The sequence below is a fragment of the Lathamus discolor genome, chromosome 5 (assembly GCF_037157495.1).
Source record: "Lathamus discolor isolate bLatDis1 chromosome 5, bLatDis1.hap1, whole genome shotgun sequence".
NCBI classification, from domain to species: Eukaryota; Metazoa; Chordata; class Aves; order Psittaciformes; family Psittacidae; genus Lathamus; species Lathamus discolor.
In genome coordinates this window covers 9902868-9929851 of record NC_088888.1, presented here as the reverse complement: position 1 = coordinate 9929851, position 26984 = coordinate 9902868, and the positions used below count along the sequence as shown (strand labels likewise).

The 26984-nt window shown below is 39.4% G+C and overlaps 1 protein-coding gene across 2 annotated transcripts in view; it reads left to right on the top strand.

Annotated features, from left to right (window-relative positions):
* Positions 1-26984, top strand: part of MSH2 (mutS homolog 2) — a 50013-nt gene that overhangs the window by 16011 nt on the left and 7018 nt on the right. For both annotated transcript variants that reach the window (XM_065679695.1, XM_065679694.1), the window contains exons 7-12: positions 6866-7065; positions 12138-12247; positions 19791-19914; positions 20340-20490; positions 23345-23442; positions 25332-25577. In XM_065679695.1, coding sequence (XP_065535767.1) covers positions 6866-7065; positions 12138-12247; positions 19791-19914; positions 20340-20490; positions 23345-23442; positions 25332-25577 — 929 coding nt within the window. The remainder of the gene's footprint in view (positions 1-6865; positions 7066-12137; positions 12248-19790; positions 19915-20339; positions 20491-23344; positions 23443-25331; positions 25578-26984) is intronic.

Here is a 26984-nt window from a genome sequence, read left to right as displayed (position 1 = left end):
CAGTAAACTATAAGATGCATCATCATGGGGCTGTTTGTTCCCGACTTGCTGATTCTGTTAATCTACTCTATTATACAGTATCTTTTAATTGCTAGAAACCTGTAATTTCACATCCCCCATATAAAACAGCAATGCATTTTGAATGCTAAACTGAGGATGTATATACACTGCTGTATCCCTTCATTGTTGTCTTGAAAGTTTTGTTATTTAGGCAGTCTGTATCTTGTAGTTTAGCTGTGAAGTCAATTCATATTACAGAAGTTTTATAACTTGTTCTTAACTGAGGAAAGAGCGAACTCTGTTAGGATGCTAAGTAGGAACAAGAGCAGTTTGCAGTGGTTTGGGCAAGAGTAGGCAGGAAACAGAACAACTTGAGCTGTTTATCAGAGAGGGAGGCACATATGAAGGTGTAGGCTCCTTGTTTTGGCAGAGTGGGAAGAAGCCTTGCTTGCCTGGGTGCAAGCCTCTGGCACAGGCCTGTTGGAGTTGGCTGGGTTGTCTGCTTCTGAACTACAGGCCCTTCTGCATGTGTGTGGATTTGGGAGAGCTGAAAGAGAGCTTACTCTGATGGACAACTTGTGACACTCAGACATAAGATTTTGGACCCTAATGATATTTTAGGGTCAAATTTTACCAATTTCATTAAATAATAGAAGGATTTTGACCCCTTGCCTGAAATAACTCTTTCGTGAGATGTGCTCAGATATATATGTACGCAGCGTATCCAAAGAGCAGTGTTCAGAGTTGTTGATGACACAGAAACCTGGATTCAGATTTTGTGTCTTCAGAGTACAGGAAGAACTGGTGCTGTGGTGAAACCCCTTGAAGCTAGAGGCTTGCTGCCAGAAATCAGAGCAACTTCTGTCTGCCCCGTGTCCTGTGTTAGCTGAGTGTGTAAGTTGAGTGGGGGACTGGGAAGTTCAATGGTACTAAGCTTCTATAAGTAGAAGAAAATGACTTTTAATGGTATTAATCTCTCTGAAGCTGGTGGTTCCTTACTCAGAAAATCCCAGACTGGTTTGGGTTGGAAGTGACCTTAAAGTTGATCCAGTTCCAACCTGTGCCGTGGGCAGGGACACCTTCCACTAGACCAGGTTGTTCCAAGCCCCGTCCAGCCTGGCCTTGAACACTGCCAGGGATGGGGCAGCCACAGCTTCTCTGGGCACCCTGTGCCAGCGCCTCAGCACCCTCGCAGGGAAGAATTTCTTCCTAATGTCTCATCTCAGTCTCCCCTCTGCCAAGTTAAAGCCATTCCCCGTTATCCACAGGCTTTGTTATTTTTATTACAAGTTGTTTACAGTAATTGCTCCAGTTTCATAACAAAGTCTTTTGTGCATAACTGAGCACTTCCAAAAGCATGTGTGGGTTGGCTAGATGTTTTGCATTGTTATTTCTTTGTGCTTATCTGTTAAATTTGAATGTTATTTTTACAAATGCATGTAACGACTCTGATTGTATTGAGCAAAATGATGGGGGGATGGTTTGTGTGTTCTTTATGCTGCCAAGATGTGGACTGGAGTGAAGTAATTCTTAGTATCAGGCTTCAGATATCTGATCTAGGCTCCTGTGTGTCCATCTTAGATGTCTGGCTTAATACTTTGAAGGCTGTAAAGCATACTGGGGTTCTTTCTCATGAAAAGAGCTTTGCAAATTTAAGGTGATATTTTACTATTTGCCTGAGGTGGTGATAACTAGACTTCAGCTGGGTTTTGTGGGACAGATGTTTGCCTAGGGAACGGTTGGGTTACCAGGAAGTTTATAAAGGGTGTTTAGCACAGTGCCTTGCTGATGGAAAACACAAATGCTGGTGTTAGTCAGTTACAGCAACTTGCTCTGCTGCTGCCTTTCTCCAGGGTGTTAAAATCCCAAGTGCTTTGTGTAGAAGAGAAAGCCCAGTTAGAACAAGTAAGATGGTGACTTGGCTTTGCCTTGCACTTCTATTGAAGAGACAGTACCCGAGGCTGCAGTCTTTTGCGTTATTCTGGTAATTTCTATGGGATTAGAAAAAAAGAATTTGCTGGTTTTAACGTCTGGGTTAAGCATGTCCAGGAGGGGTTTACCTTGGCTACCTTGGATTAGAAAGAGATTCAAAATTGAAAGAAACCCAAGGGAAACTAAAATAATGGTCCGTGATGTGTTTTCCACTTCCCCTTGCATAAAGGAAATATGAAATTACTATAACTGTGTATATTCTGAAACTTTTGTGGTGAGATGAAAAGTCTCGGTGTATCTTAAAGCAGTCCTTCATATGCTGCTTTTGAAAATGCTGTCAAGTTGAACTGTTGGACAGAAAAATTGATCTTGCTCTGCAGTTATAGAAAACCTTTAGCCAGGCAGAGAATACAAATACGTGATCTTCAGAAGACTCAGCTGTTGTATAGCCATGGGAGTTAACGACCTTTAAGATCTTCTGAAGTCAGCTTCTCCTGTAAGTGCGTTCTTAATTCAATTTCAGTGTTAACATTTGTTTCCTTGTGTTGTGTGCAATTTTTAGTTAACACAGTTTCCCTCCCATGAATCTACCAGAATTTGGGATTTTCAGTTACTACTCCGTAGTTGTAGTTAAATATATATTATATTCATTATTAAATATATTTTTATTGCTCTTTATATATGGAACCAAGTTTCATAATATGATTAAAAACACCCACAGAGTCCCTTTTTTGAGCAGAGGTGCTTGGAAGAAGCATTCTCCTTCCTGCATGCACAGAGAAGTGCAGAACTGCCTAGGGTTTTGCAGGAATTTAGTGGAGGAGAGATTAAAACCTGGGTGTTTTATAGCTCAAGTTGTACAGCTCACTGATTTGTTAGGGTTTTTTGTGCTGGCTGATCTTGCTCAGGCATTAAAAGTATTCCATTCATTCTGTCCCTGGTGTTTTATTTTAATTTGTTAGTTTAGTTATTATTTCTACAGACAGAATTCTTTTCACCCTTCTATTAAATCTGTATACAAATCAGGCTTGATTAATGTTTTGCCATTAAGTTCTACATCTAGCTCTGTGAAAGTCTAGAAATACAACTAAACCTTCCTGACAACCTCTGTGTAGTGGCAGTATTGAGTGCAATAACCTTAAAATCGTGATGCAGAAATGCTGCATAGATGGTAGCAAAGGAAGAAGCAATTTTTTCTGATGTCAAATGAGGTGTAAACCTTGGTGGAATGGGAGCTTTGTGATGAGACTTGGGAAAGTGTGTGCTGTTTATTAGATCGAAAACAGATATTTGATGTCTTTTTTGGTGTGGAGTGTTAGTCTTTTGTCTGTTAATAGTAGATCCGAGAGATGCCTCTTACCAGTAACAAACCATGGAAAAAGATGAAGTTATTTCTGTTGGATTCCAGAATATCCAGCAGAAACTGTGAGATAGAGGGAAAAACAAAAATAACTACCTAAGAGCCTAATGTTATTCATTATTGCACAGAATCCAAAGCGGATAGATAGCCATGATTTTGAATAGCAGGAAAAAAAGGGGAGTTGTCATTTCCAAGTTAGAAGTACTTTATTGCTTTTCACTTACATTAGCTGAAGTCTTGTTTGCTGGTTTTTGTGGTTTAATTTGCGAATTTCAGTAACTGTCTTGGAACAAAGTTCGTGTGCATTCTAGTGTGGTTTCAGTAGTTATAAGTGTTTCTGTTATCTTGGCTGTGCTGCCTTAGATCTGTAATTGAAAGTTTTACTTCATTTTCCTTTCACTTTTGGCTGTATGGCAGAAACAATTTATCCAGTGTTGTCAGCTGTTGTTTGATTAAGTTTTCTTGGATTTTTTTGTTTGGTTTTGTATTTTCTCTTTAGTGTTTCCTCAGTCAAGCTTTATACAAAAACCCGCTTGTCATTTGATTCCATTATTTCTTGTGAGCATTCGGCATGGCTTACAGTTGCATTATCTTAACATAGCCCTTCCTATTCAGCAACCTTATATGTATTCTTAAAGAGCAAATTGTTATGTGAAATGTGCCATGAAACAAACCTGTCAGCCTAATATTCATGGTTGGCAAAGATGGGGGTGGGAAGATAGAACAGTACTAGGAAGGTCATGAGATGTTAGTCTAATTAGCATGGTTTTGACAGAGAAAAAGTGTAACATGCTGATCTGAGAACTCTTTGAACTTGTCATTGTTGTGGACAAAGGAGGAGGAGAAAATAAGAATAAATTAGAGCTTTCAAAAGGCCTTTGACAAGTTCTTATCCAAGAGGCTGTTGAACAAGCTGAGGAAGTTGTGGGATGAAAGTGAAGGGTCTTTTGTGTAAAAGGCACAAGCAAAAGAAAAAGTTGGCAAAGGTAAGCTCAGGAGTTCAGACGCTGCACTTGAGATATTCTCAGATAGTCAGGGTAGTAGCTGGCTTGTAAGGTACTGACATTTTTATAGGTGACACTGCTGAGAACCAAACTTCTAACGAAAACAAAACAGGCTGACTGGACAGAACAAGGATAGTTTGGATTTTAAACTTCATGGAAATAAAGCACCATTATGAGTCAGTAATGTCCAATCTTTAAACTTACTTGTTAATGCAATAGTTGAATGGATAAGTGCAGAGGTGGGTTGCCCCATCCCTAGCAGTGTTCAAGGCCAGATTGGATGGGGCTTTGAGCAACCTGGTCTAGTGGAAGGTGTCCCTGCCCAAGTCAGGGGGGTGGAGCTAAATGTGCTTTATGGTCTCTTCCACCCCAAACTGTTCTATGATTCTTCTCTTGTCTTTTTCATTGATTTTGTTCAGAATAATACAGGAGGTTCACTGGAATGCTGTGGGTAGAACACTTGCTGCAACAGGACATTCCTTGTGAATTTTCATGTACCAAAATGTACTGCTACCTGTCCAAGGATCTCTCTTTCTGTTGTGTTAAATTAGACAAAGTCTTTGTTTCTAGAGTGACTTTCTGTACTAATTAGCTGAGGCGGTGTACCATGTTAACGTCTGTACTGTTTCCAGTGGCTAGCGTGCTCTGCAGAACACTGCATGGTGTAATGTAGATATTGCTGCTTTCAAAATGACAAAAAAAAATACTTTCCAATGCAGTTTGTTAATGCAAATGTTCTTGTTACTGAACCTGATGCTTTTTTTCTGCCAGTAAGTGTAACAGTAGAAATAATGTGGTGAAAGCTTGCATGTCTCTAAATGAAATTAACTTCCCTGCTGAAGCTAAGATATTGATAGATAGCATGTTAATATGATTAACCAGAAATCAGCACAGTATATATCACATCTGAAGGGGGCTGAGTTCTTCCTTCATATTCCTAAAGTGTGACCAAGGAACACTGACCTCCTTGGCATTCCAAACTGAACAATATCTGACTTTATTTAACTGCAAATGCAAAGTAAGTAAAGATGGCAATGTTAACTGATGCAGAAAAGCAAGAAATGTAGGAAAGTTCACTTACATTCTAGTGGGGGAAATATAATTTAATGCTCTGTCACTTCTTACTGAGTCTTATGTTTGCTTTCAGCACTTAAAGAATATTTATTTCACTGTTTAAACCCTAAACCCAAAATGTCGGGGAGCATCAGCTAGGGCAGGCTTAAGAAGGCAAGCTGGGAGTCAACAGCTACAGCAAGGCAGGTAGAGGCAGTACCCTTATTGATAAGGATGTAGTCCCCCACTACCTGCATAGAGCAAACAGGGGATATTTCGGCCGTGAGTTTGGGTCTCCAGGCAAATCTATAGTGATTGTCTGAGATGGAGCAAGGAGTCAAGCCAGCAGGTATTGGTCTGGATCAGTGAGGCACATGGCCAGGCACAGGAATGGCTGCAGCATAGCTCACATGAGGACAAGTGCCTGGGTTTGAATGCAGCTCTTGAGTGAAGGTGAGGAGGCCCCAGACAAGGCTTCTCACACCTCTTTCTTACACAGCTTTTCACAGTGGTCTTTAATGTTAAGATTTGCCTTCAGGAATCTCAAGCACCTGAAACCAGTGGCAAAGTCTTGAGCAAACATGACACAACCTCATTAGAGGAGGATCAGGTTATCAAACATTTAAACAAATTGGATACATGCAAGTCTGTGGGACTCAAGGAATACATCCACGAGTGCTGAGAAAGCTGTCCAAAGTCATTGTGCGGTCAATCTTGATTGTCTTAGAAAGGCCATGATGGTTGGAGAAGGCTTCTGAAGGTGGAAGAGACATTTGCTTTCTTCCAGTCCTCAAGAAGGTGGACTGAAACCATCTGAGCTGCCAGGCTGAAAGGTTTGTGATCAGGAGCATAAAGTCCAGCTGGAGGCCTGTCACTACTGGTGTACCCCAGGGGCTGATAGTGGAGCCATCCTTGGAGATATCCAGAATATGACTGGATACCATCCTGGGCAGCTGGCCCTGGCTGACCCTACTTTGAGCAAAGGGGTTGGAGTAGTCCATGTTCAGAGGTGCCTTCCAACCTCAAGGATTCCGATTCTGTGATCCGGGGTTGCACAGCTGCAAAGTGTCAATGTTGGCCTTGACCACAGGCAGCTAAGCTCTGCCAAGAATGGGTTTTTTTTCCTACAGTATGGGGTTTTCCTGCTTAATAAGTGTTCTTTCACAGACTAGTGGATGACTGTTTTTATGGTGCAGGGAAAGGATTAATCTCAAAGTAGATTCTGGTCTTCACCATACTACAGAAGAGATGTTTGTGCTTGAAATGGTTTCACTCCAATGCTGTTCATTAGCTACTGCAGCTGTTAAAAAACACAGAAGCATGATATAGGATAAATGTCCTTGCCTTTTCAGCTCATGTGTTGTCTTAGTTTCATTTGGGTATTTATCAGGAAAGTTTATCAGGATACAGCCACTGAGAAAGGATAGATGGAAACTGCCAGATAACTGTTTTCGTAGCAACATAAAAGGATTATAGACCGTTCCATGCTACTCATTGTTACTGACTTCTTATTTAGGTTGAATTTGGTTGAAGCTTTTGTGGTGGATCCAGAACTACGCCAGTGCCTTCAGGAAGATCTCTTGCGTCGCTTCCCAGATCTTAACCGGCTGGCGAAGAAATTTCAGAGACAAGCAGCAAACTTACAGGACTGTTACCGAATGTACCAGGCTATTAATCAACTGCCTAATGTTGTACGAGCACTAGAAAAACATGAAGGTAATGCTACCCCTGTCTGTTTTCAGTGTTTTATAGTACACTCATGATGCAATGAAATAGTGTGTAGATTTCCAAAGATTACTTTTTTCCTGTGTAGTTTTGTTGCAGGAATAAACATTCTTTAATGTTTATTCTTTACATTTGGATTTGAAATAAGCTGGAATTCTGATATGTCAATCAGATACTTAAACATAGCCAAATCTTTACATGAAAAAACATTCTAATGAGTATGTAGCAGAAGTACTTAAACTGGTGGGTGACGGTCTGGTAATCTTTGATCTCGACTTCTCTCTAAGAATTCTTGACCAATTGTTTGTGAATTATGATCATAGAAATAAGATGCCATTCATACAATAGGGTTCTGTTCCTTTTGCAGACACTTGGCACTTTGGGTTGTAATTAAACAAAAAAATCCCCAGTTTAAGCATTATTGGCATAATTTGAATGACTTTGGTTTGGGTTTGTTTTGTTTTTTAAATTGTCGTACTTCTGTATTTGAGAAGAGTAGTGCGGCAAGGTTTCTTCTGATCCTCATTAGTAGGAAACACAAGGCTATAACGAGCAGGTCTAGAAAATACAGAGGTTGCTATTCCTTTTCTCTAGGTGTTATTGAGAAAATGCAGAATAAGATTGTTCAGCATAACAAGGGGGTTGATTCAGTACAGCAGTAGCAATCCTAGCCTGGTAGAAAAGCATATTTTTATATAAGCCCATTAATTAGTTTGAAAATCTCCTTCCATAAGGCAAACGCCAGAACTTTAAAGAGAAATACTTTGACATGGTATGGTTACAGAAATTTATTTCCTGTATGTGTGTGTATATAAACATATACATATATATATGTGTATATCTATCTACCTACTTTTCTGTACTACAATTTTATGACTTCAGGTAATGAGACTTATTTTGTAAAGTATTGATCTGAAGATGAATTAATTTGTGGTTGCTGGCTGTGTTATTTCCAAAAGCAGTTAAGGTCTAAAGCTGGGAAGAACTGGCAGATACAATTTTTATTTTTTATTTTTGTGAAGACCTGTGCCATGCTTCAGCTGCCTCAGTCCTGTCCCTTGGCTCTTTTAAACAGACTCTGCTTGTCTTTTGCCTTGGCATGGAGCTCTTGGATTTCTGTCTTAAACTGAGGTATTGATTCAAAATGCGCACTTTATCTTTACTCTATTAGTTCTCATTTGAATTGACAGAAGTTTCTCTGTCATAATACTGAGGTAGGAAAACAATTCCATTTTTAGAAGCTTTGAGGAGAAAGCTGTGTAAGCCAAACTGCTAAGATGACCATATGGAAAAACTAATCGACTGCAAGAGATTCTTGCTGTTTTACATGTGAGTCAATTGGCTTCAGTAGGGTGTTCATCAGCAGCATAGCTAAGATAACTTGAAATTGGTGAAATGTGTTATTTTTCTTTTTTCTTTGTATTCGTATGCCCTTGTTTAAAGTACAAGACTGGTCTGGTAATTTTGAGTGTACGTGGCTGATTCAGACCGGACGTGCTCGTTTTCCTATTTTGTACTCAAATCTTCTTAGATGGAAAAGCAGAAGGATTTTTTTGCAACTGCCAGTTTCAGAACTTTTCCTCATGAATGGCTGTGAGGAAATAGAGCAACTACACCATGAAGTGATCAGCAGTGATTGCCTTTCCCTCAGTATGAAGCATTACTTTGTTGAAATACTTGTTTTTACAGATGATGAAGGCTGAGGAGAGGGGCAGTCAGTGAAGATGATATTTTTATTTTTTAGACTTCAGAAACCTGTATAAGACAGGAAAGAACTCTGAGTCATCAAATCATTTTGCTGTTGCTGGGAAGAGGGAGCAGTTGTTCATTACTCAGGTTTCTGGGATGTAAAATCTAGGTACTTAAAAGATTTATATCTTCAAGAAGCTGCTGAAGCATCTTCCTTTCCATCTCAGAAGGACACTATTTTAAGCCTGTTAATATGCAAGATATGGAAATTGTAATATGGGTTCCAGGTGGGTTTTTTTTTTTTTTACCGTATGATATACAGTCTCTTGAATATCCCCTTACTGCTTTTGGAAATGCCTTGTATTGAATGTTCCAGTACAGGTCTTTCCTTGACACTGGTGTGTTATACCCATGTTGTGATTGAACTTGGCTGTTTCACATTCTTTGTCATTTCCTGATGATTATTCCTCTGCTTATAGTGGGAATTTGTTTATCTGTCAATGTGTCATCTCACTGTTAAATTAAACTTAATTTCTGTTAGCCCAGTTTACAAGGTTGATCAGTTATGTTCCTGATTTATTTTGTCTCAATTTCATCTACTGATGCCTTCCACATTGTATATATTAGTGAATTTAATAAGAAACAACCTTTTGTGCATTAATGTTACTGATTCACACATTTAAAAAAGATAAATGCTGGTATAAGCCCTGGAGGAAGTGTGTTGCTCATCTTTTGCAAGTCGATGTCCCCTTTATCTGCCTTCTGATCATTGTATTAATCATGAATCTTGCAGCTTAGCATCCCATGTGAACACCATACTGAATCCTTTAGAAGAACCCAGATTAGGTCTACAGATTTCCCTGTGGTTTAGGCAGTCAGTTACTTGAGACAGATGTTGTACTACGTAGGTGTGGTCTGCCTTTAGTAAACCTGTACTATATTTTATCCCAATTTTCATTTTGCCTCTTGTTCTTTCCTAATTATTTTTCCTAAGACCTTTTGTACCATCAAAATTTCTAGTTTAAGTGCCTTCAGTTGTTGAGATTTGTCTGTTTTTTCCTTGATAGAATAGTGTCAGTTGTCATACTTCTGTTTGCTGCCAAACTAACTATATAAACATTTCAAGTTTTGAGGATTAGTGCTTCATTTTAATTTCTATACATTTCAAACTATATTACTAGAAAAGTCTTTAATTCATATAAATAAACACTTATGTGTGCTTAAGTAATTATGTTTTAAATTAAAAACTACTTGGGATCAGATAGGTTTTGTGATAGATACGTATCCCTGCTTTTGAGTGTATGTAGTACTTTCTCTCAGTGGTTACCTTGTGCTAATAATGTTAGAGTAGGTGCAAACATTGTTTGTTTTTATCATACATCTTTTGTATGAGTTTATAAATGCAGGTGCAATCCAAGAGAGAGTTTAACTTTTTCAGTGATTTCAGTTATTGCTCATAATGTCTTAATGGCAAGTATTATGCTTTTAAGAAAAACATCCACATACAACTTCTACAAATCCTCAGTATTCACTGACTCCACTATTTTACTTCCTTGGATACTGAACATGAAGTTGGATTGAAAATATGTTTTGCAGTGTATTAGTTTGAACCATATTCTAAACATATAGAAATACGTTAGTATTTTATTTACTTAATAAATTAATGTTTTCTAATTTTTGAATGTGACATCTTCCTATGGTGTTTGGAGGTTACTCATCAAATAATGAAATGGTATGAAACTCTCCTACTTACAGTTTCTTTTATTGGAAGGAGTAATTGCTACTTTAAGTTCAAGCACATTCATTTTTCATTAGTTCAAGATTACTGAAGATTATTTAATTGCCAGGCATTCTCTCAGCTGATGTACTGGAAACATGCTCTGAAGAGTGAACATGAAACCTCTCTTTGTTCTTCAGTCTCTTCTTTACTGCCTGCTTTTATTTTCTAGGTTGGTTTAGATGGGTCTCATTACAGGAGGGGTTAAAAAAAAAGACTAAGCAAGTGATTTGGAATAAAAAGCAACATCTTTATTTCAGATATCTCTTAGTTTGAAGACTTTTACTCAGCAGAAGACTCCGGTTTTTACAAGTTCAGTAATCTCTCAACAATATACAATTTTTTCCTCCATTAATAGACGCTAATCTGTTAAGAACTTTAAAAGCCTGGGGGAGTGAGGAAGCAAAAAGGCGCAGGAGGAGAAACAAACCGACCTTTTACTTTTTACTTGAGCTACAGTGCTGAGAGAGAAGAGAGATTCCATTGGGTAATCGTGTCCTCCTTGTGTGACTTTTATAAATTTGTACAGACATTTTTCTTAGGGAAGAGTAGGACCTTTTCCTTAGTCTGGTAAGAAATTGGGGGGCTCTGCGATAGCCAGAGATTAGTTCCGTGTTTCTCTGTTAATGTGCAAAGCCTTGCCTGTAAACCTCAGAGGCAAATATCATAATTCTGTACCTAATCCAGTGACTAGAAGCTCATAGTATTGGGTTCTTTTTGAGGCACTTTGTGTAAATCGTGTAGTCAATAATGCTAATTTTTCTGTGATTAGATCATAACTTGAAGTGGCTGCAGAGATGTAAACATCTGTTCACTGGCGGTGTTTTCACAGCAGGCTGCTGGATAGGTGCTTATTTTTAGGCCGGAAGAAAAGACCTTTTTCCCAGATCAGCATTATCTGTGTGTGCGACATTAGGGAAAATGCGTGCTACATCAAAGGGAAAATGCAGTTCAGTTATACTTGGTGCTACAGGGTATCTGTGCTAACAAAATACAGTGGAAAAAACTAATGTTGATGATGTCCTGTTTAGTGGAAAGATCAGTGACTGTAAATATCTGGTTAGAGTAGATGTTTGGATTTTTTTTTAAGGAAAGCGAAACCAAAACTCATACACCTCAATTTCTTTTTATGTCTGTATTTTAACCTACCAGATAGTTCCAATTTTTGGTAATTTTGAAGTAAGAAAAATGAAAAACTTAAGAGTGTGGATGCTGAAACTTGCACTTTGTATTTTTAAAATTGTTAGCTGTAGATATGATTTTTGCTAAAGCCATTTCAGTTTCTTACGTGCAAGATGGGTAATGTTCAGACAGCAGGTTTGCTTTCAAACTATTGTTTGTCTTTAGTTTTACTCGTAGTAGAAGGGAATGAATGCCACCAGATGTGAACAAAGATCACAGAATAGGTAAAAGCTTAATCAGAATATAAATAATGCCAGTTCTGGAAAAAGATATGTGTGTGTCAGTGAAATAATCATAGCCACTCTTAATAAAAAATAACCAGCTATGTAGTTGTGCTGCTTATCTTGGATAAGTGGATTCTGGTAAAGTTGGGGGGTTTTACGAATGATAATTTTTTTGTGTTTGTTCTTAACAGGAGCTCACCAGATGTTGTTGTTGGCAGTGTTTATAACACCTCTTAATGATATCTACTCTGACTTCTCAAAGTTTCTGGAGATGATAGAAACAACATTGGACATGGATAAGGTATGGGCTGGTGTGTGGGAGGGGGTTTACTTAGCAATTAAAGTTTCTTATTGAACTTTGCCATCTGCTCTACACACTCTAAATTTAATTGATCATCTATATTAAGTAGTTAGTGGTAGTTTAGCTGTGGAATATATGAAGACTTGCTAGTATAGCAGTTGAATATCAAGAGGATATTCACCCACTGTCTGAAATTATCTATCCAGTATAAAAATGTTGCAGGTACATGGATGCTGTGGACCTGAATCTGTTTTTTAAAAACCTCATCAGTATTACAAGTGGAGAAGTTATTTTGGCACTTTCTGCTTTTCATATTTTCAAAGTTACTATGGTACATCTCAAATCTGGAATATAACCAGAATGTTTATTACATATTTTCCTGCTTCTATAAAGTTCATTAGACTTGGTTCTATTTTGTGTGGGGTTAAGTCTCCATTACTAATGGACTGCCTCTCTGAAAAATGACTGACTTAGGTATAAAGACTTTACTTTCCAGCGTAAAAACATTTCTCATTAGAGAGAAAGCTGCTACAGTTATCTTAGGTTTGCAGCTACACTTGCTTAAGAAATATTGCTGGTGATAGGACTGTGCTTGCAAGGGAAAGCTGGCATTTTTTCAGCAGAAAAATTGGCCAAAGAAAACTGGACGGAACATTCTTGTTCCTTGAATCTGTAGCGGAAAGGAGAGGGGATGAGTATAAATGATTGATTTGTTATTGTTTAATGCTGAACACTTAGGACACAGGCAAAACGAGGAACCGTTGATTAACTGGGTGAAACAAGTTTTTTAGTGAGTTTTGCACATAATTTTTTCCCATTATATGTGTTACAGAATTGGTGGGACTCGTTTTGAAATGTACACGCTTGGTTAGAAATACTCCTTTCTCTGTCAAGTCTTCCAGTCATTTTGGAAATTGTGGGAGAATTTTAGGGTTGTTGTGTCAATCTCAGCCAACTAGAAATACGAGAACTACCTAATCATGTGTCAGGCATGGCAGTAAGGGCAGAGTGTTGAAGTTCTGAAAACTGCAGTGGCTTTAAAACTTCGAACATGTGTATTTTTCTGCAAAGGCAGAAGCACCACATTTTACCTCTTTGTATTGTGCATGCATTCATCAGTTGCGTTTTATGTTTTAAGGACAGACTGTTTGATTGACACGTTGCTGTAATTTGTGATATATGCTAATGAAGAAATTTATAGCTTTATACTAGTTACAGACCATCTGTTGATGCAGTTTGTGTGCCCTGGGACTCTGTTTTCTTTAAAGATAACAGCTGTTCTAAGCCTTCACCCTTTATAGTCCAGCTTTTCAAACCTCTCTTCAGCTTGTTTTGTTGTCCTTCTAAACAAAATAACAAGTGAGTTATTTTTAATCGGGGCCCATAGAATCCAGTGTGTCAGATTTGGTTTTGTTTTTTTTCTCCTTCAAGATACAGGAAAATGGTTACAGATAAGCCAGTGCTGTTTTTACCGGAAGAATACACCTTGTCCATATGAATGTTAAAGTTTTTAACATTGACTTGAAATTCCTCTTGGATTTTTAGGAAGTACAAACAAAGTACCCAGCTCTATTCTGAATGTGATTGGAAGACAGGTTGTTATAGCAACTAAATTATATCAATAATCCATTCTGATATAAAAAAGAAACATCCAAGTTCAAAAAGTGTGGGATGTGGTTATTCATTTACCTAGCTGTAATAGAAGTTGAGAAGCTGTCACTTCCTTTCCTGTCTTTTCACAGAATTGTAAGGTTCCTTTCAGAAACCATCTACCCCAACTCCTCCTCAAGTCAGAGCAACTTCGTTAGTGCTTTTGGTACATAGTATTGTGGTTTGAGTATTGAGCACAGCTCTCCAGAAGGACTTGTTTTTTCACATCAGCTAGCTCAACATAGAATTGTAGGATCAACTAGGTTGGAAAAGACCTTTAAGATCAAATCCATATAGTTCCAAAGGCTGCAAATTATTTGCTGTCACCTCGTTCCTTTGAGCACCCCTTGGAAATGTGACTCACTCGGGTCTTACTTGATGTAAGTAAACATACACGGGTATTAAAGTGTTGTTAATGCTGTAATGCTGGTCTGCTGCTTACCACGTTAGATATTTAAATATAATGACTGGAGTGTTGGAATGGAAGGTTACAGGCTCTTTAGAAAAGACAGGCCTGGCAGACGTGGAGGGGCAGTTGCCCTTTATGTTAGGGATAGTCTGGAGAGTATGGAACTCTGGGGACAGGTGAGCAGTCGACAGAGAGTTTGTGGGTCAGGGTTAAAGGGAGGACAGCGATGGGGGACATTACTGAGGGGATCTGTTACAGACCGCCCGATCAAGGAGAACCTGTGGATGAAGCACTCTAGAGACAGATAGGAACAGCCTCACGCTCGCAGGCCCTTGTCCTCATGGGGAACTTCAACCACCCTGACACCTGTTGGAATGATGGCACTGCACGGCACAAGCAATCCAGGAGGTTCCTCGATTGTGTGGAAGACAACTTCCTTCTGCAAGTAATAGAGGAGCCGACAAGGAGAGGTGCCGTGCTTGACCTTGTGCTCACCAACAGGGAAGGGCTCGTTGAGAATGTGGTACTCCAGGGCAGCCTTGGATGCAGCGATCACGAGATGGTCGAATTTGAGATCCCCAGGACAGTGAGAAGAGCGTGTAGCAAGCTCACTGCCCTGGACTTCAAGAGAGCAGACTTTGGCCTCTTCAGGAGCCTGCTTAGTAAGGTTCCATGGGATATAGCCCTGGAGGGCAGGGGGGCCCAAGACTCTTGGTTGATATTCAAGGATCACCTGCTACAAGCTCAGGAGTGCTGCATCCCAACTAGAAGGAAGTGCAGCAGGAGGGCCAGGAGACCTCCTTGGATGGATAAGGAGCTGCTGAGGAAAATTCAAAGGAAAAAAGAGGCGTATAAAAGGCAGAAGCAAGGACAGGTGGCCTGGGAAGAGTATAGGGATGTTGTTCAGGAAGCTAGGGACCAGGTTAGGAAAGCTAAGGCCCAGTTAGAATTAAACTTGGCTAGGAATGTGAAAGGTAACAGGAAGGGATTCTATAGGTATGTAGTGAATAAAAGACAGACTAGGGACAATGTGGGCCCTTCCTGGAAGCTATCAGGAGAACTGGATACCCTGGCTCTGGAGAAGGCTGAGGTTCTCAATGACTTCTTTGCCTCAGTCTTCACTGGCAAAGGCTCTGACCGCACCACCCAAGTCTTGTAAGGCAGATGCAGGGACTGTGAGAATCAAGACCCTAGGCCATGTTAAGATCCTGAACATGCGCAAGTCCATGGGAGCTGATGAAGTCCATCTGCGGGTCCTGAAGGAGCTGTAAGCCACTGTCCATCATATTTGAAAAGTCATGGCAGTCAGGTGAAGTTCCCAATGACTGGAAAAAGGGAAATACAACCCCCATTTTCAAGAAGGGGAAAATGGATGATCCAGGGAACTACAGACCAGTCAGTCTCACCTCTGTGCCTGGCAAAATCTTGGGGCACATTCTCCTGGAAGGCATGCTAAGGCACAGGAAAAACAACAAGGTGCTTGGTGACAGCCAGCATGGCTTCACTAAGGGGCAATCCTGCCTGACCAATTTGGCGGCCTTCTGTGATGTTTCAGCGATACTTCATACTTCTATATATTGTTGAAATATGATTATGATGAAGGGATATTATTTTGGGAAGATGAGAAGGGAATGAGTTGGGTTCACTGATACTTCCTCCCATTTTTCTGGTGAGGTCTAGCTTTACTGTACCATAATTGATGGTAGATTGATTAGGTACAAAGCATGAAGAACTCGAATACGACATTCCTGTTAATGCTTGTCCTGACAGATTGTTGTTGGCTGTGTTCACACTGAGGGCTGCAGAAAAGTAAAAGTTTGCTTTAAGTGACTTACATAATTAGATCTGAGATACTGCTGTAGGAGGAGCACAGCTTGAGAAGAACATTAGAGGATAATATAGTTGTGGGTGCCTGGTGGTTTTAGGTATTAATTAGTAGCACAAGTTCTTAATATTTTTAGTAAACCAGTTAGTTTACGTTTGTAGCAGTTTAGCTGAACTTTTAATTTAGTTTTAAAATGTTTTAGGAAAAAGTTCATTCCTAAAAGGGCAGTTGGGCACTGGAACAGGCTGCCCAGGGTAGTGGTGGAATCACTGTCACTGGAAGTGTTCACAAACCGTGTAGATGAGCCCCTCAGTGACACAATTTAGTGGTAGCCTTGGCAGTGCTGGGGCAATGGTTGGACTTGATGATCTTAAAGGTCTTTTCCAACCTCATTGGTTCTATGATTCTATGCTTTCTACTCACTTGATCACATTTGGCTTTCACTTTGAGTGTAGTGAGATGGATTTTCAGGCTGAGGTAATGGGATATAGGCTGCTGGATGTCCTGAAGACTTGGTGTCTTCACCTGGAAAAGCCACCAGGCACTTACCCTGGGCTGCAGTGCCTGCTCTGCTGCGAAAAGGTTCTTGAACTGCTGTGGTCCTTAACTCAGACTGTGAATGTGAATGGAAGCTGAAGTAATTTTAATCACCTGTCCTGAGACTTCACAGGAGTTTAGGATTTATTTCTTGCACACTAGCAGCCTCTGGGTTCATTTGTTATCACAGGTCTGTTGGAGCTGTAACGGACTTAGCAACAAGCACATGAAAACTGCTCCATTCCGTATGACTGCTGGATGGAGCAGAGGGTGAGACAGTAATGCAGCTCTTTTGCACATTTATAAGCTTTAGCCACATATGGATCTTTGCTGGAAGTGAAGTGAAAGCTGGCCTGCAGTGAGGAGGTCCGGAAGGTCGTAAGTGCAAGGCATGGCTTCAGTTCTGGTCAGCCTTTCTGATATGGCAATATGGGTGAGGGTGAAGGCTGGAGTGAGTGACCTGCCAGAGTGTTATGGATCCTTGGGAATGTTACCCTCCTGTTCCTGAGGTTATGGCATTTCTGCACTTCTATTTCAGGCTTCACATAATTACTTGAAGATGTGAAAAAAATTTACCTTTCACTTGGCTGTCAGCCTTGGTTGTCTCATGAAGCCAGCTGTAACAAGGGCTGGCATGTGTGGTGTTTGCATCCCAGCCTTTCTAGTTCCTGTTTCAGATCAGGATGTGCCCTACAAAACCAGAAATGATCTTTTCTGTATCATGGAATGATAGAATCATGGAATAGTTACGGTTGGAAAGATCATCTAGTTCCAACCCCCCTGCCATGGGCAGGGACACCTCACACTAAACCATGTCACCCAAGGCTCTGTCCAACCTGGCCTTGAACACTGCCAGGGATGGAGCACTCACAACTTCCCTGGGCAACCCATTCCAGTGCCTCACCACCCTTACAGTAAAGAACTTCCTCCTTATATCCAATCTAAACTTCTATTAAGTTTTAACTCGTTACCCCTTGTCCTATCACTACAGTCCCTAATGAAGAGTCCCTCCCCAGCATCCTTGTAGGCCCCCTTCAGGTACAGGAAGGCTGCTATTAGGTCTCCATGCAGCCTTCTCTTCTCCAGGCTGAACAGCCCCAACTTCCTCAGCCTGTCTTCATACGGGAGGTGCTCCAGTCCCCTGATCATCCTCGTGGCCTCCTCTGGACTTGTTCCAGCAGTTCCATGTCCTTTTTATGTTGAGGATTCCAGAACTGCACACAATACTCCAGGTGAGGTCTCACAAGAGCAGAGCAGAGGGGCAGGATCACCTCCTTCGACCTGCTGGTCACGCTCCTTTTGATGCAGCCCAGGGTACGGTTGGCTTTTTGATCTGCGAGCACACACTGAAGCCGGCTCATGTTCATTTTCTTATCGACCAACACCCCCACGTCCTTCTCTGTAGGGCTGCTCTGAATTTCTTCTCTAAAGAGAAGAGTATCCTGTTGTAAGTGTTCATTGCTGTTCTTTTAGCAGAATTATGAAGGGAATGGGAGAAGCAGGCCTATCAACAGGGGCTGTAGCAGGGAATGAATTTGTTCATACCCCTTTAACACTTCTGAGTTTCAAGATGGTCTTCTAAAATCTTATAATCCTTTATTTTGTGGAGTCCTCATCTCTGCTTAAGCGACTGGTGAACTTTGCTGCTTCAGTATGTTTGCACCCAACACAACTGAACTAAAACAGCAGGCTAAGTGTAACGCCTTGCAGTGCCGGTAATTGCACAGAGAAAATAAGCACCAGTGGTTCAATTTTCTATGATGCAGTTTCTGTGGAAGATCAAATTTTCTGTTGGGAGATGATAATTCTCAGAATAAAGTAGTGATCCTTTAAAAGTACAGTAAGCTATGTAGGTTCTTTATATGATCATTTACTTGTCCCCCCCATTCCAAATTCTAAAATGTATAAGCCCTGTGGCTTTCATTTCCAGATCATATTCCCAGGTCTTTCTTCCAAGTTGCTGCCAAACCTGGGAGTCTTCAGTCTAATGCTTTTACACGTGTTCTGACACACTAAGATTTGAAGTGCTTCTTGTGCTTAGTAGAAGACGCATGTGGTGGTTCTTGCAGTTACATTTCCTCTTGCTCAGTGCTTTCTAGTGAGATACTTTTACTGCCTGGGAAGGAGTAAAGGGATTGTGTGAACCTCCCTTTCCTCTTCTCCTTTTGCAAACTTATACTTGTGGGTATAAGTGAGATTGATGTAAACCACTTTTCAATGTGTTTCGCAGAGTATTTGTAGTCGCTTTGTGTGCAACTTTGCAGATAATTCCCGGCTAGGGGAAGCTTCGTGTTGTGCGTGTTTTGGGGTTTTTCTTGTGTTTTAAACTTAATTAGAATAAATAAATTACTAATATGAAAGCCAGTGTTTAGTTTCCGTGTTGGACAACAGTGCTAGTATTTTGTTGGTTGTAAAACCTTGTATGTTAAAAATGGAGTTTCTTTCATTGAGCAGTTGTAAGCTGTGCCTGTGAATTAAACCCGAGACCTGTAAGGTCATCAGGAACACACACCTGGCAGTGGAAGCTTGGGGAAAAGAGAGGAAGAAGACGAAACTTGCTTCATTTTTGCCTCTGAAAATGATTAGCTTGAAGGATGTGTATATGCTTTTCAATTCAACTGGGTTGAAATTGGGTGGAATTTTTGGTGGTGTTATGTCGGTTCCTTCTGTAACCTCTTGAGTGTGTTTTGGACAGGAATTACTGTTTCAGAAACTTGTGTTTCCAAATACTTCTTGCTTTGAAACACCCCATCCTTAATTAGCTGCATAAGTCCAGGCTACATAAGAGTTTCATTTCCTCTGACTTCCCTTCTTTCCTGCCTACTGCTCGGTTATTTGTATGCAAATGAGTATGTGGACAGCTCCATTTCAAAGGAATCAGTTAAAAGGGTATATTTAGCTTCTATAAAGTATATGACTTGAGAAGACAAGTGTAAGAGATGTTTTTGTTTTATAATTGCTATCTGATTCAACTACAAACAGCATTGTGTTACAAAATCCTATTTATAAAATAAATAGAATAAACGATAAAATAAATTCGTTTCACCATGTATGATCAGGGAGGCGATACGGTTTTTTACTACCTATGTTCATAAATATTTTTTCTTGTTATTTCTCCCTAGGTGGAGAATCATGAATTTCTTGTCAAGGCTTCTTTTGATCCTAATTTGACAGAATTAAGAGAGAAGATGAATGAACTGGAAGAAAAAATGCAGTCCTTGTTAAAAAGTGCAGCAAAAGAACTAGGTAGGGTATGAGACTGCCTTTGATTTTTACCTCTTCTGTAAAATGTTTTGAGATCAAGTGATGAAGACTGGTACAGAGGAGTTAAGGGATGTTTGTATTAATTTATTATTAGTGTGGAGTGACTTTGTCACAGTAGAATCTGTTGAAAACTGAGTGATTTTTGGTTTAAAATTTGGCCTTTTTTTTTTTTCTTTCCTTAAGGATGGCATTCCAGGATATTTCAGAAATTATCATTTATGTTGCAAGCTACTGGCAGAATTCATTTTGTAGAACTCACCTAACTCGTGGTTAGGCCTAGTTCTGTTTTGCATCCTTTTGAGGACATACGTTGAAACTCATACAAACTGTGGATTGGTGAGCAGAAATAGTACAGGGTGCAGGGTTTTTGGATAACACAGTTTTCCTTTTTTCTTTTCATCTAAAAGGTTTGGAAGCTGGCAAAAGCATCAAACTGGAGACAAATTCACAGTTTGGACATCACTTTCGAATAACTTGCAAGGAGGAAAAAGTTCTCCGTAACAATTCGAAATATGAAATAGTTGATACACAGAAGAATGGTGTGAAATTTACAAACAGGTATGAAATCATCTCGGTAGTTTTTCAAGCCTGTTTGAAAGAAACAAAATTGTTCTTTCCTTTATAACTATGCCAATAAACTGGTTTTGCTAAATCTTGAATGGCTGAATTTTCACCTTTTGAATTGGCTCACAGATTGACATATTGAGCAAGACTGGCATGAGAGAATAGGCATCATACAGTTTCTGTTAAAAGCTGCATTCCCTATTTGCTTTGCCAACTGTTAGCTATTTTTGGTCCTTTGACTTAGGCTAATTTCTCTGTTTTAGCTGCAGCTAGTAGCATAATTGCATTCACTGAGTGTTTATACAGACACTTTCAGGAGCTGCAATAGAAAAACAGCTATTTATGTTTATCACCAAATATATGCAGAAATTTTGTTAGTAATTACCTTTTTTTGTTGTTCCAAATCATGCTGTAATTTCTTGTATACCTATGTATTGGCCTTTCTGTGGCTCCCTAGATAAGCTGTTTAAAAATTTCAGTCTTCAGGCTAATTGCATTGATGCTGTTTCAGTGGCTCCTTGTCTGGACAAAAAATCTATATTCTCTGGTGAATTTTTAGCTCTTCTAGAGCATTTTAGAAGGAGCAAAGGCTACCTTGGTCATTAGATGCCCCTCTCTCTACTTTGTTATTTTTATACAGTGCGAACAAGGTAGGAAATTGCACAGAGCCAACAAGCCATATGCAGAACAAGTTGCATATGCAGAATCAGGTAATAACTTAGGTTGAAGGTGATCTCTTGAGGTTAATTGGTCTAGCCCCCTCATTTGAAGCAGAACCACCTTGGAAATTGGATCCTATCTCAAAGTTAGATGAGGTAGCTGGAGGCCTTCCCCAGGTGCTCATTGTCCAAGCATCCTTCACAGCCTGGTGGGGCACAAGTTCTAGTGCTGAACCACTCCTTGTAAAAACTTTTCTAATCAGTTCTAATGAGAACTTTCCTTGCAGGAGCTTGGTATTTTAGTATCTCATTCTTTTGCTGTGCATCTCCAAGAAGAGTCTGGTGCCTCTCCTTTCCAGGCTGATTTTGGATTCTCTCAGATTAGCTCCAAATTTTGTGGTGGCTATTGGTGGTTTGATGTCGCTCTGACACTGGGAAGACAAAACTGGGGGCGGCACTGCAGGTGTGATCTCATGATGCTGAATAAAGGGGAAGAGTTACTTTTTCAATTTGCTGGCTATGCTTTTGCTAGTGCAGCCAGCATAAGCTTGGTCTTCTCTGCCTCAGGGGCACACTGCTGGCTCCTGTTCAGCTTCTTGTCCACAGGGTCCTCCGACTCTTTTGGTAATAGCTGTTTTATAGCATTTGGGACCCCAGTTTGTAATGCTTCATGGAGTTACTTCATTACCAGAGCAGGACTTTGCGCTTGCCTGTGCTGAAATACTTAACCATAGAGTTTCAATATTTCTCTATTCTCTATATATCCCAATGAATGGCAGCCCTGTCTTCCAGAGTGCTTACAGCTCCCTTTAACATAGTTTTGTTCATAACCTTGCTGAGAGTGCATCTGTGAGCGCATTCAGTCCTGTCATTCTAATTGGACTTAGTTCCTGACACGTTCCTCCTTGTCGCTCTTTAAGTCTCCTGCATGTGTTATATATGGAACAGTAAAAATAGCAGAGATTACTGTATTGTAGAGTATTTCAGACAAACCATGCTGCTGTTGCTTTAAGTATAGCAGGTCCTGCTGGACTTAGTGAAGTGACTAGAGAAGTGAGTTTATCAAGAGAGATTTTGATTGACAGACATATATGAGGAGCATTGTCTATGAGGCAAGGCTGTTTTCAAGCCAGTGCTATTACTAGTAGTGACTGTTTCTGGTAATCACTCACTCTCATTGTAATAAATCCTGTGCTTTGAAAAGCATGGCAAGCATATGGGTTCACACCAAGCAATATGTTGGTGTATTTAGCACCAACAGTTTAGCAATTTAGCACTAAATTATTTAAATGAACAAAGTGTAAACCTTAATTGCATTTTGTTTTAACATTTACTCGGAGGATATTCTCTCTGAAATTTAAACCAGCTTTTTTTTTTTTAATGGTTCTAAATATGAATCTAAATATAATGATGAAGTTAGGTTTTTCTGTAACTGAGAAGGTGGTACTTAGAACTCCTGCTGTAAGTGTCATCTGTTACTTTCCCTTAGGGAAGAAGCCCATGGATCATTAATAAAACTGACATCTTTGTGCTTAGTTCAGTTCTAGCACCATCTGCAGAAGCAGCTATAAGCATGAGGCTGTCTTCTGCTTACAGTGTGGGTCCACTAGTTGCCTGTGTTTGAAGATGAGCTTGGTAAGAACTCAAGAGAATTAAAACTGCCTCTTGATTTCAGCTTACCTCATTTTGAAGGCTAGAACCTGGTCTTAGTGACAGTAGTTCACTGAGATTTTTACTAAATAAAAGAAGTCAATGCTTTCAGCTCTGATAAACCTGTTGTAGGACTCTGGGCTAATTACACAGTTGCTTAGCAGCAATTTTCCTCTGCCAGTTCCATAATGTGCTACATCTTGTGGCAAAATGGCCAGAAATTCAGCTTTAAGAGCAAGTCCTTATGACATAGCATGTCTATAACAAACAACTGATAGAAGATTTTTCAGAATGATGTGTTTGGAGATGCTCGAATTGCTGGTTTGCCCTTGTGGGTGATCTTCAACATGGAATTAAACTTACTGATACACTGTTGGATGAATCATAGATTAGTTGCTTTCTGTTCCTTGTACTGAACCTTGCTATTAAAAAGGTGAGGAAAACTGGTATTGACTCATAGATGAGGTGGCCAGAAGCTTAACATTGTAGCAGAGAAGACAGAACATCACAGCTTCTAAATATTGTGGTTTTGTTCACAGCAAACTGAGCTCCATCAATGATGAATATATAAAGAACAGAGAAGAGTATGAAGAGGCTCAGGATGCAATTGTTAAGGAAATCATTAATATTGCTTCAGGTGAATATATCAGTGTTGATGTGTAAGTGTCTAGAATGTTGAGAGGACTTGCAGTTAATTTGTAGGCTCTTGATAGAGGAGAAATGTAACATTCTCTAAAGAATTAGTGTGAAAAATGAGGTTTGGCTTTTAGACGGTTGGTGAAATTTTGAAATACATTGTCTTCTGTGGTCAGTCCATTTCCTGACGGTGCTATAAATATGCCATGATAGGGGGTATGCAAATGCTAATCCCATATAAAGAATAAAAATATACCCATAAAGGCCACATCCATCCTCCTCCACCTACCACCCTGACTCTGGGCATCTCCACCCAAGTGGTAGATTGAGTAGAAGGCAGAAGAGGTGAAAGACAACAGAGAACTGAGGGAGTGGGACCTGAAGTCCCTGAAGGATGGTGAAGAACTAATATTGATATGCAGTATAAGATCAAGTTAGTCATTGCTTATGTGGTACAACAAAAGCTTATTGTTTTCATAATCAAATTTCCATATACTTTGCTCTAAGATTGCCTACTTACAAGACATTCTTTATAATCCTTCACCAAAAGGAGAAGAGATATTGGGGAATTTGGTCTGGAGGATTCCCAGGATTTACATATCACCTCTCCCAAAGGCACTAGTTCCAGCAGAACAAATCTAGATCTTTGAAATCTCTTCCAAGAGGGAAGTGGAAAGTGAAAGCACTAATGAATACTAAACTAAGGGGAGATGTATTAAAGGTTAAAAACCCCACCTTTTTTAAGATGATGTATTAATATATTTGAGTGTTTATTAAGTGGCAGTAGAAGTCTCCATAAGCTTTGGCCTTTTGTCATGCTAAGGAATTTGCCAGTATATTGCAAAATCAGTAGCTTGTTAGATTATTTTTTTTAATATCCTGTTAATTTTTAGGTGGGGTTTTTTGTATGTGGCATGCTAAGGCTTGTATATTTATGTTGAAAGCAAAAAGCTAATTGGGTATTATATAACGGGATTAGCTTCACTATATCATCTATAAATACCTAGTATGTTTAATGAAGTCTTTTGCTGCTGTTTAAAGCTTCTGTGGTGCGCAGTCATAGACTTAAAAATGTATATGTGTACTTAAAAATCATTTTTCTTCCCCAGGTGAAGCTAATTTAGTGGAAAAGACTGGATTATGTCAATAATTCTTGAATTAAAGTGTCCAAGTCCTCTTAATGACCTATACCTAGCCAGTTCAAGAGACGGTGTTAGAACAGTAAATGTATTTTGTACAGAATAGGACTCTTTCTGCACGTCACTGCTCGCCTCTTCTGACACATGCATTCCCTTTGCAGGTGTTAGATGGTTTACCTCTGTAGACTCCTGTCCATCATCCCTTTCACTGAAAAAACCCAAACACCAGCACTTAAGAACTGATACTGGGGCTGCTGGGCCACCTAGACCAGTTGTCTGGTCTCATTGGCACTGTATCTTACCTCTCCATGCCATCATTCACATCAGCGAGAAGGGTTGCTGTGTGTGAATTGTCAGTGCTGTCTCTCTATTGTCTTTGCTTGCATGAGCATCAAAATACAGTGTATTACTGAGGAAGGAAACTTAGTGGATTTCCAGCCATCTTTCCATGTGAGCATTTGCTCTCCTGTGCTAAGATAAGCTATTTCTCATTGTCTAGTGTTAAGGCAAAACAATCAGCATAGCCTCACATCTTCCTTTTTATAGTCTGAAGAAGTACCCTTTGTAGTCAAAGCATGGAAATGTCAGGATTACATCTTAGACTCTCCCAGAAGATGACTGCTATCTTGAACAAAATTGATTTTTAATGCAAATGAATTAATTTTATGGGCTCAATATAAGCTTTAAGGTATCTGTTGGCAGGAACAAAAGAAGTTCTAACTGTTCAATTGGTTCGTCTAATCAAAACCAGGTTATGCAGAACCAATACAGATGATGAATGATGTGACAGCCCAACTAGATGCAATTGTCAGTTTTGCTCATGTGTCAAATGGAGCACCAGTGCCGTATGTCCGTCCTGTCATTCTGGAAAAGGGACAAGGAAGGATTGTGCTGAAAGGTGCCAGGCATCCTTGCATTGAAGTACAAGATGAGGTGGCCTTCATCCCCAATGATGTTACATTTGAGAAGGGCAAGCAGATGTTCCACATTATTACTGGTAAATGTTTCTGTTCTCTCTTTCATTTGTTATGTTATTTCCAATAATGATGTCTTCAAAAAAAGCAATCCGACGACAAGCGAACAAACCAACAATCCAATAGAACTGTGAAAACAATTTCTTTAATCAACAAAGGGTGAATAGCCAGCAAGTATAAGGTATAAGATTTAGCTTGGGAAATCAGGGAGGGTAGTGAAAGCTATTGTGTTTGATTATATTAAGAAAAGAAGCTGTCCACAATGTTCTTGTGAAACATTTCCTTTGATAGTGGATATTCTTTTATGTTTGTACCTATACAGACATATTTCTCATCTTCAAAACTAATAATCATGGAATTAGTTGTTATGATTGTTGTTATAGTGCACTGTTTGGAGAAAGTGATTGCTAATTTAGGCATAGTCATTTGGGAAGAAGAGAGAAGCTGCTAGAACAGTAGAAAATAAGAAACTAGTTCTTCCTTAATGTATGTATTCTTTGCCTTAGTGAACCTAACTCCACAAGATGGGCTACCTCAGGAGCTGGAGAACTTGAACCTACTTAAGTGATTTGGAAAATTCCACTAGGCATTAACTGTACTGTAGCCACGTAGACACCTTCTGTAGGCAAGATTTTAAGCAGCCTCTTTGTTAAGGTTTTCTTTGTTTCATATTTAAGTCAATTTTAAATGCAAAACATGTTTCAATGACTGTACCCTTTTTCCCATATTCTCTAGTGTAATTAAGGTAATTTTACCACACAGGAAAACATTTTTTAGTGTTTATAGATTTAATTCAATGTTAATTCCCATCCAGATGCCCTTGACATACCTTCTGAGTAGCAAAGACTGGAAATTAGAGAATGATTAATGAACACTTCTCATACAATCAAAAAGAAAAACTAAAAATCTGAATAAATGCATGGTAATATGCTTGTTTTTCTGGTCAGCAGAACTGCGAGGTTGTATTTAATGATCAGTTTTCTGGAAAATACTTTTTATTTCATTTGTACTTCAGTTAAAATTAACTGATTACTATTTGCTTTTGCTGATTCAGAAACACTTTAGATTGTAATTTAAATTGCCCATTAGTTTGTACCCGACCTGTAATTAAGCTATTTCATTTTTACAGACAAATTGTAATTGTTGTTTGAGGTGAAAGCAGATTATTTTCATTCTCTTAAGCAGCAATACTGATGACTTTCAACTTCAAGCTTATTAGTTTTAGGTATGGACATGTGTGTTAAGTGATTGCTTATGCTTCTGAAAAGTCCCAAAACTTATGAAGGCCCCTAATGTTCTTTATTCACCTTTCTTTTGAAAAAGCAACATTCAGTAAGACATGCAAGTAAGCATTATTAGTAGTGGAGCTACTTGTTGCACCTGTTAGACTCCTTCCTAGCAGAGAGTAATAAGTTTAAATGTTCTTTGTT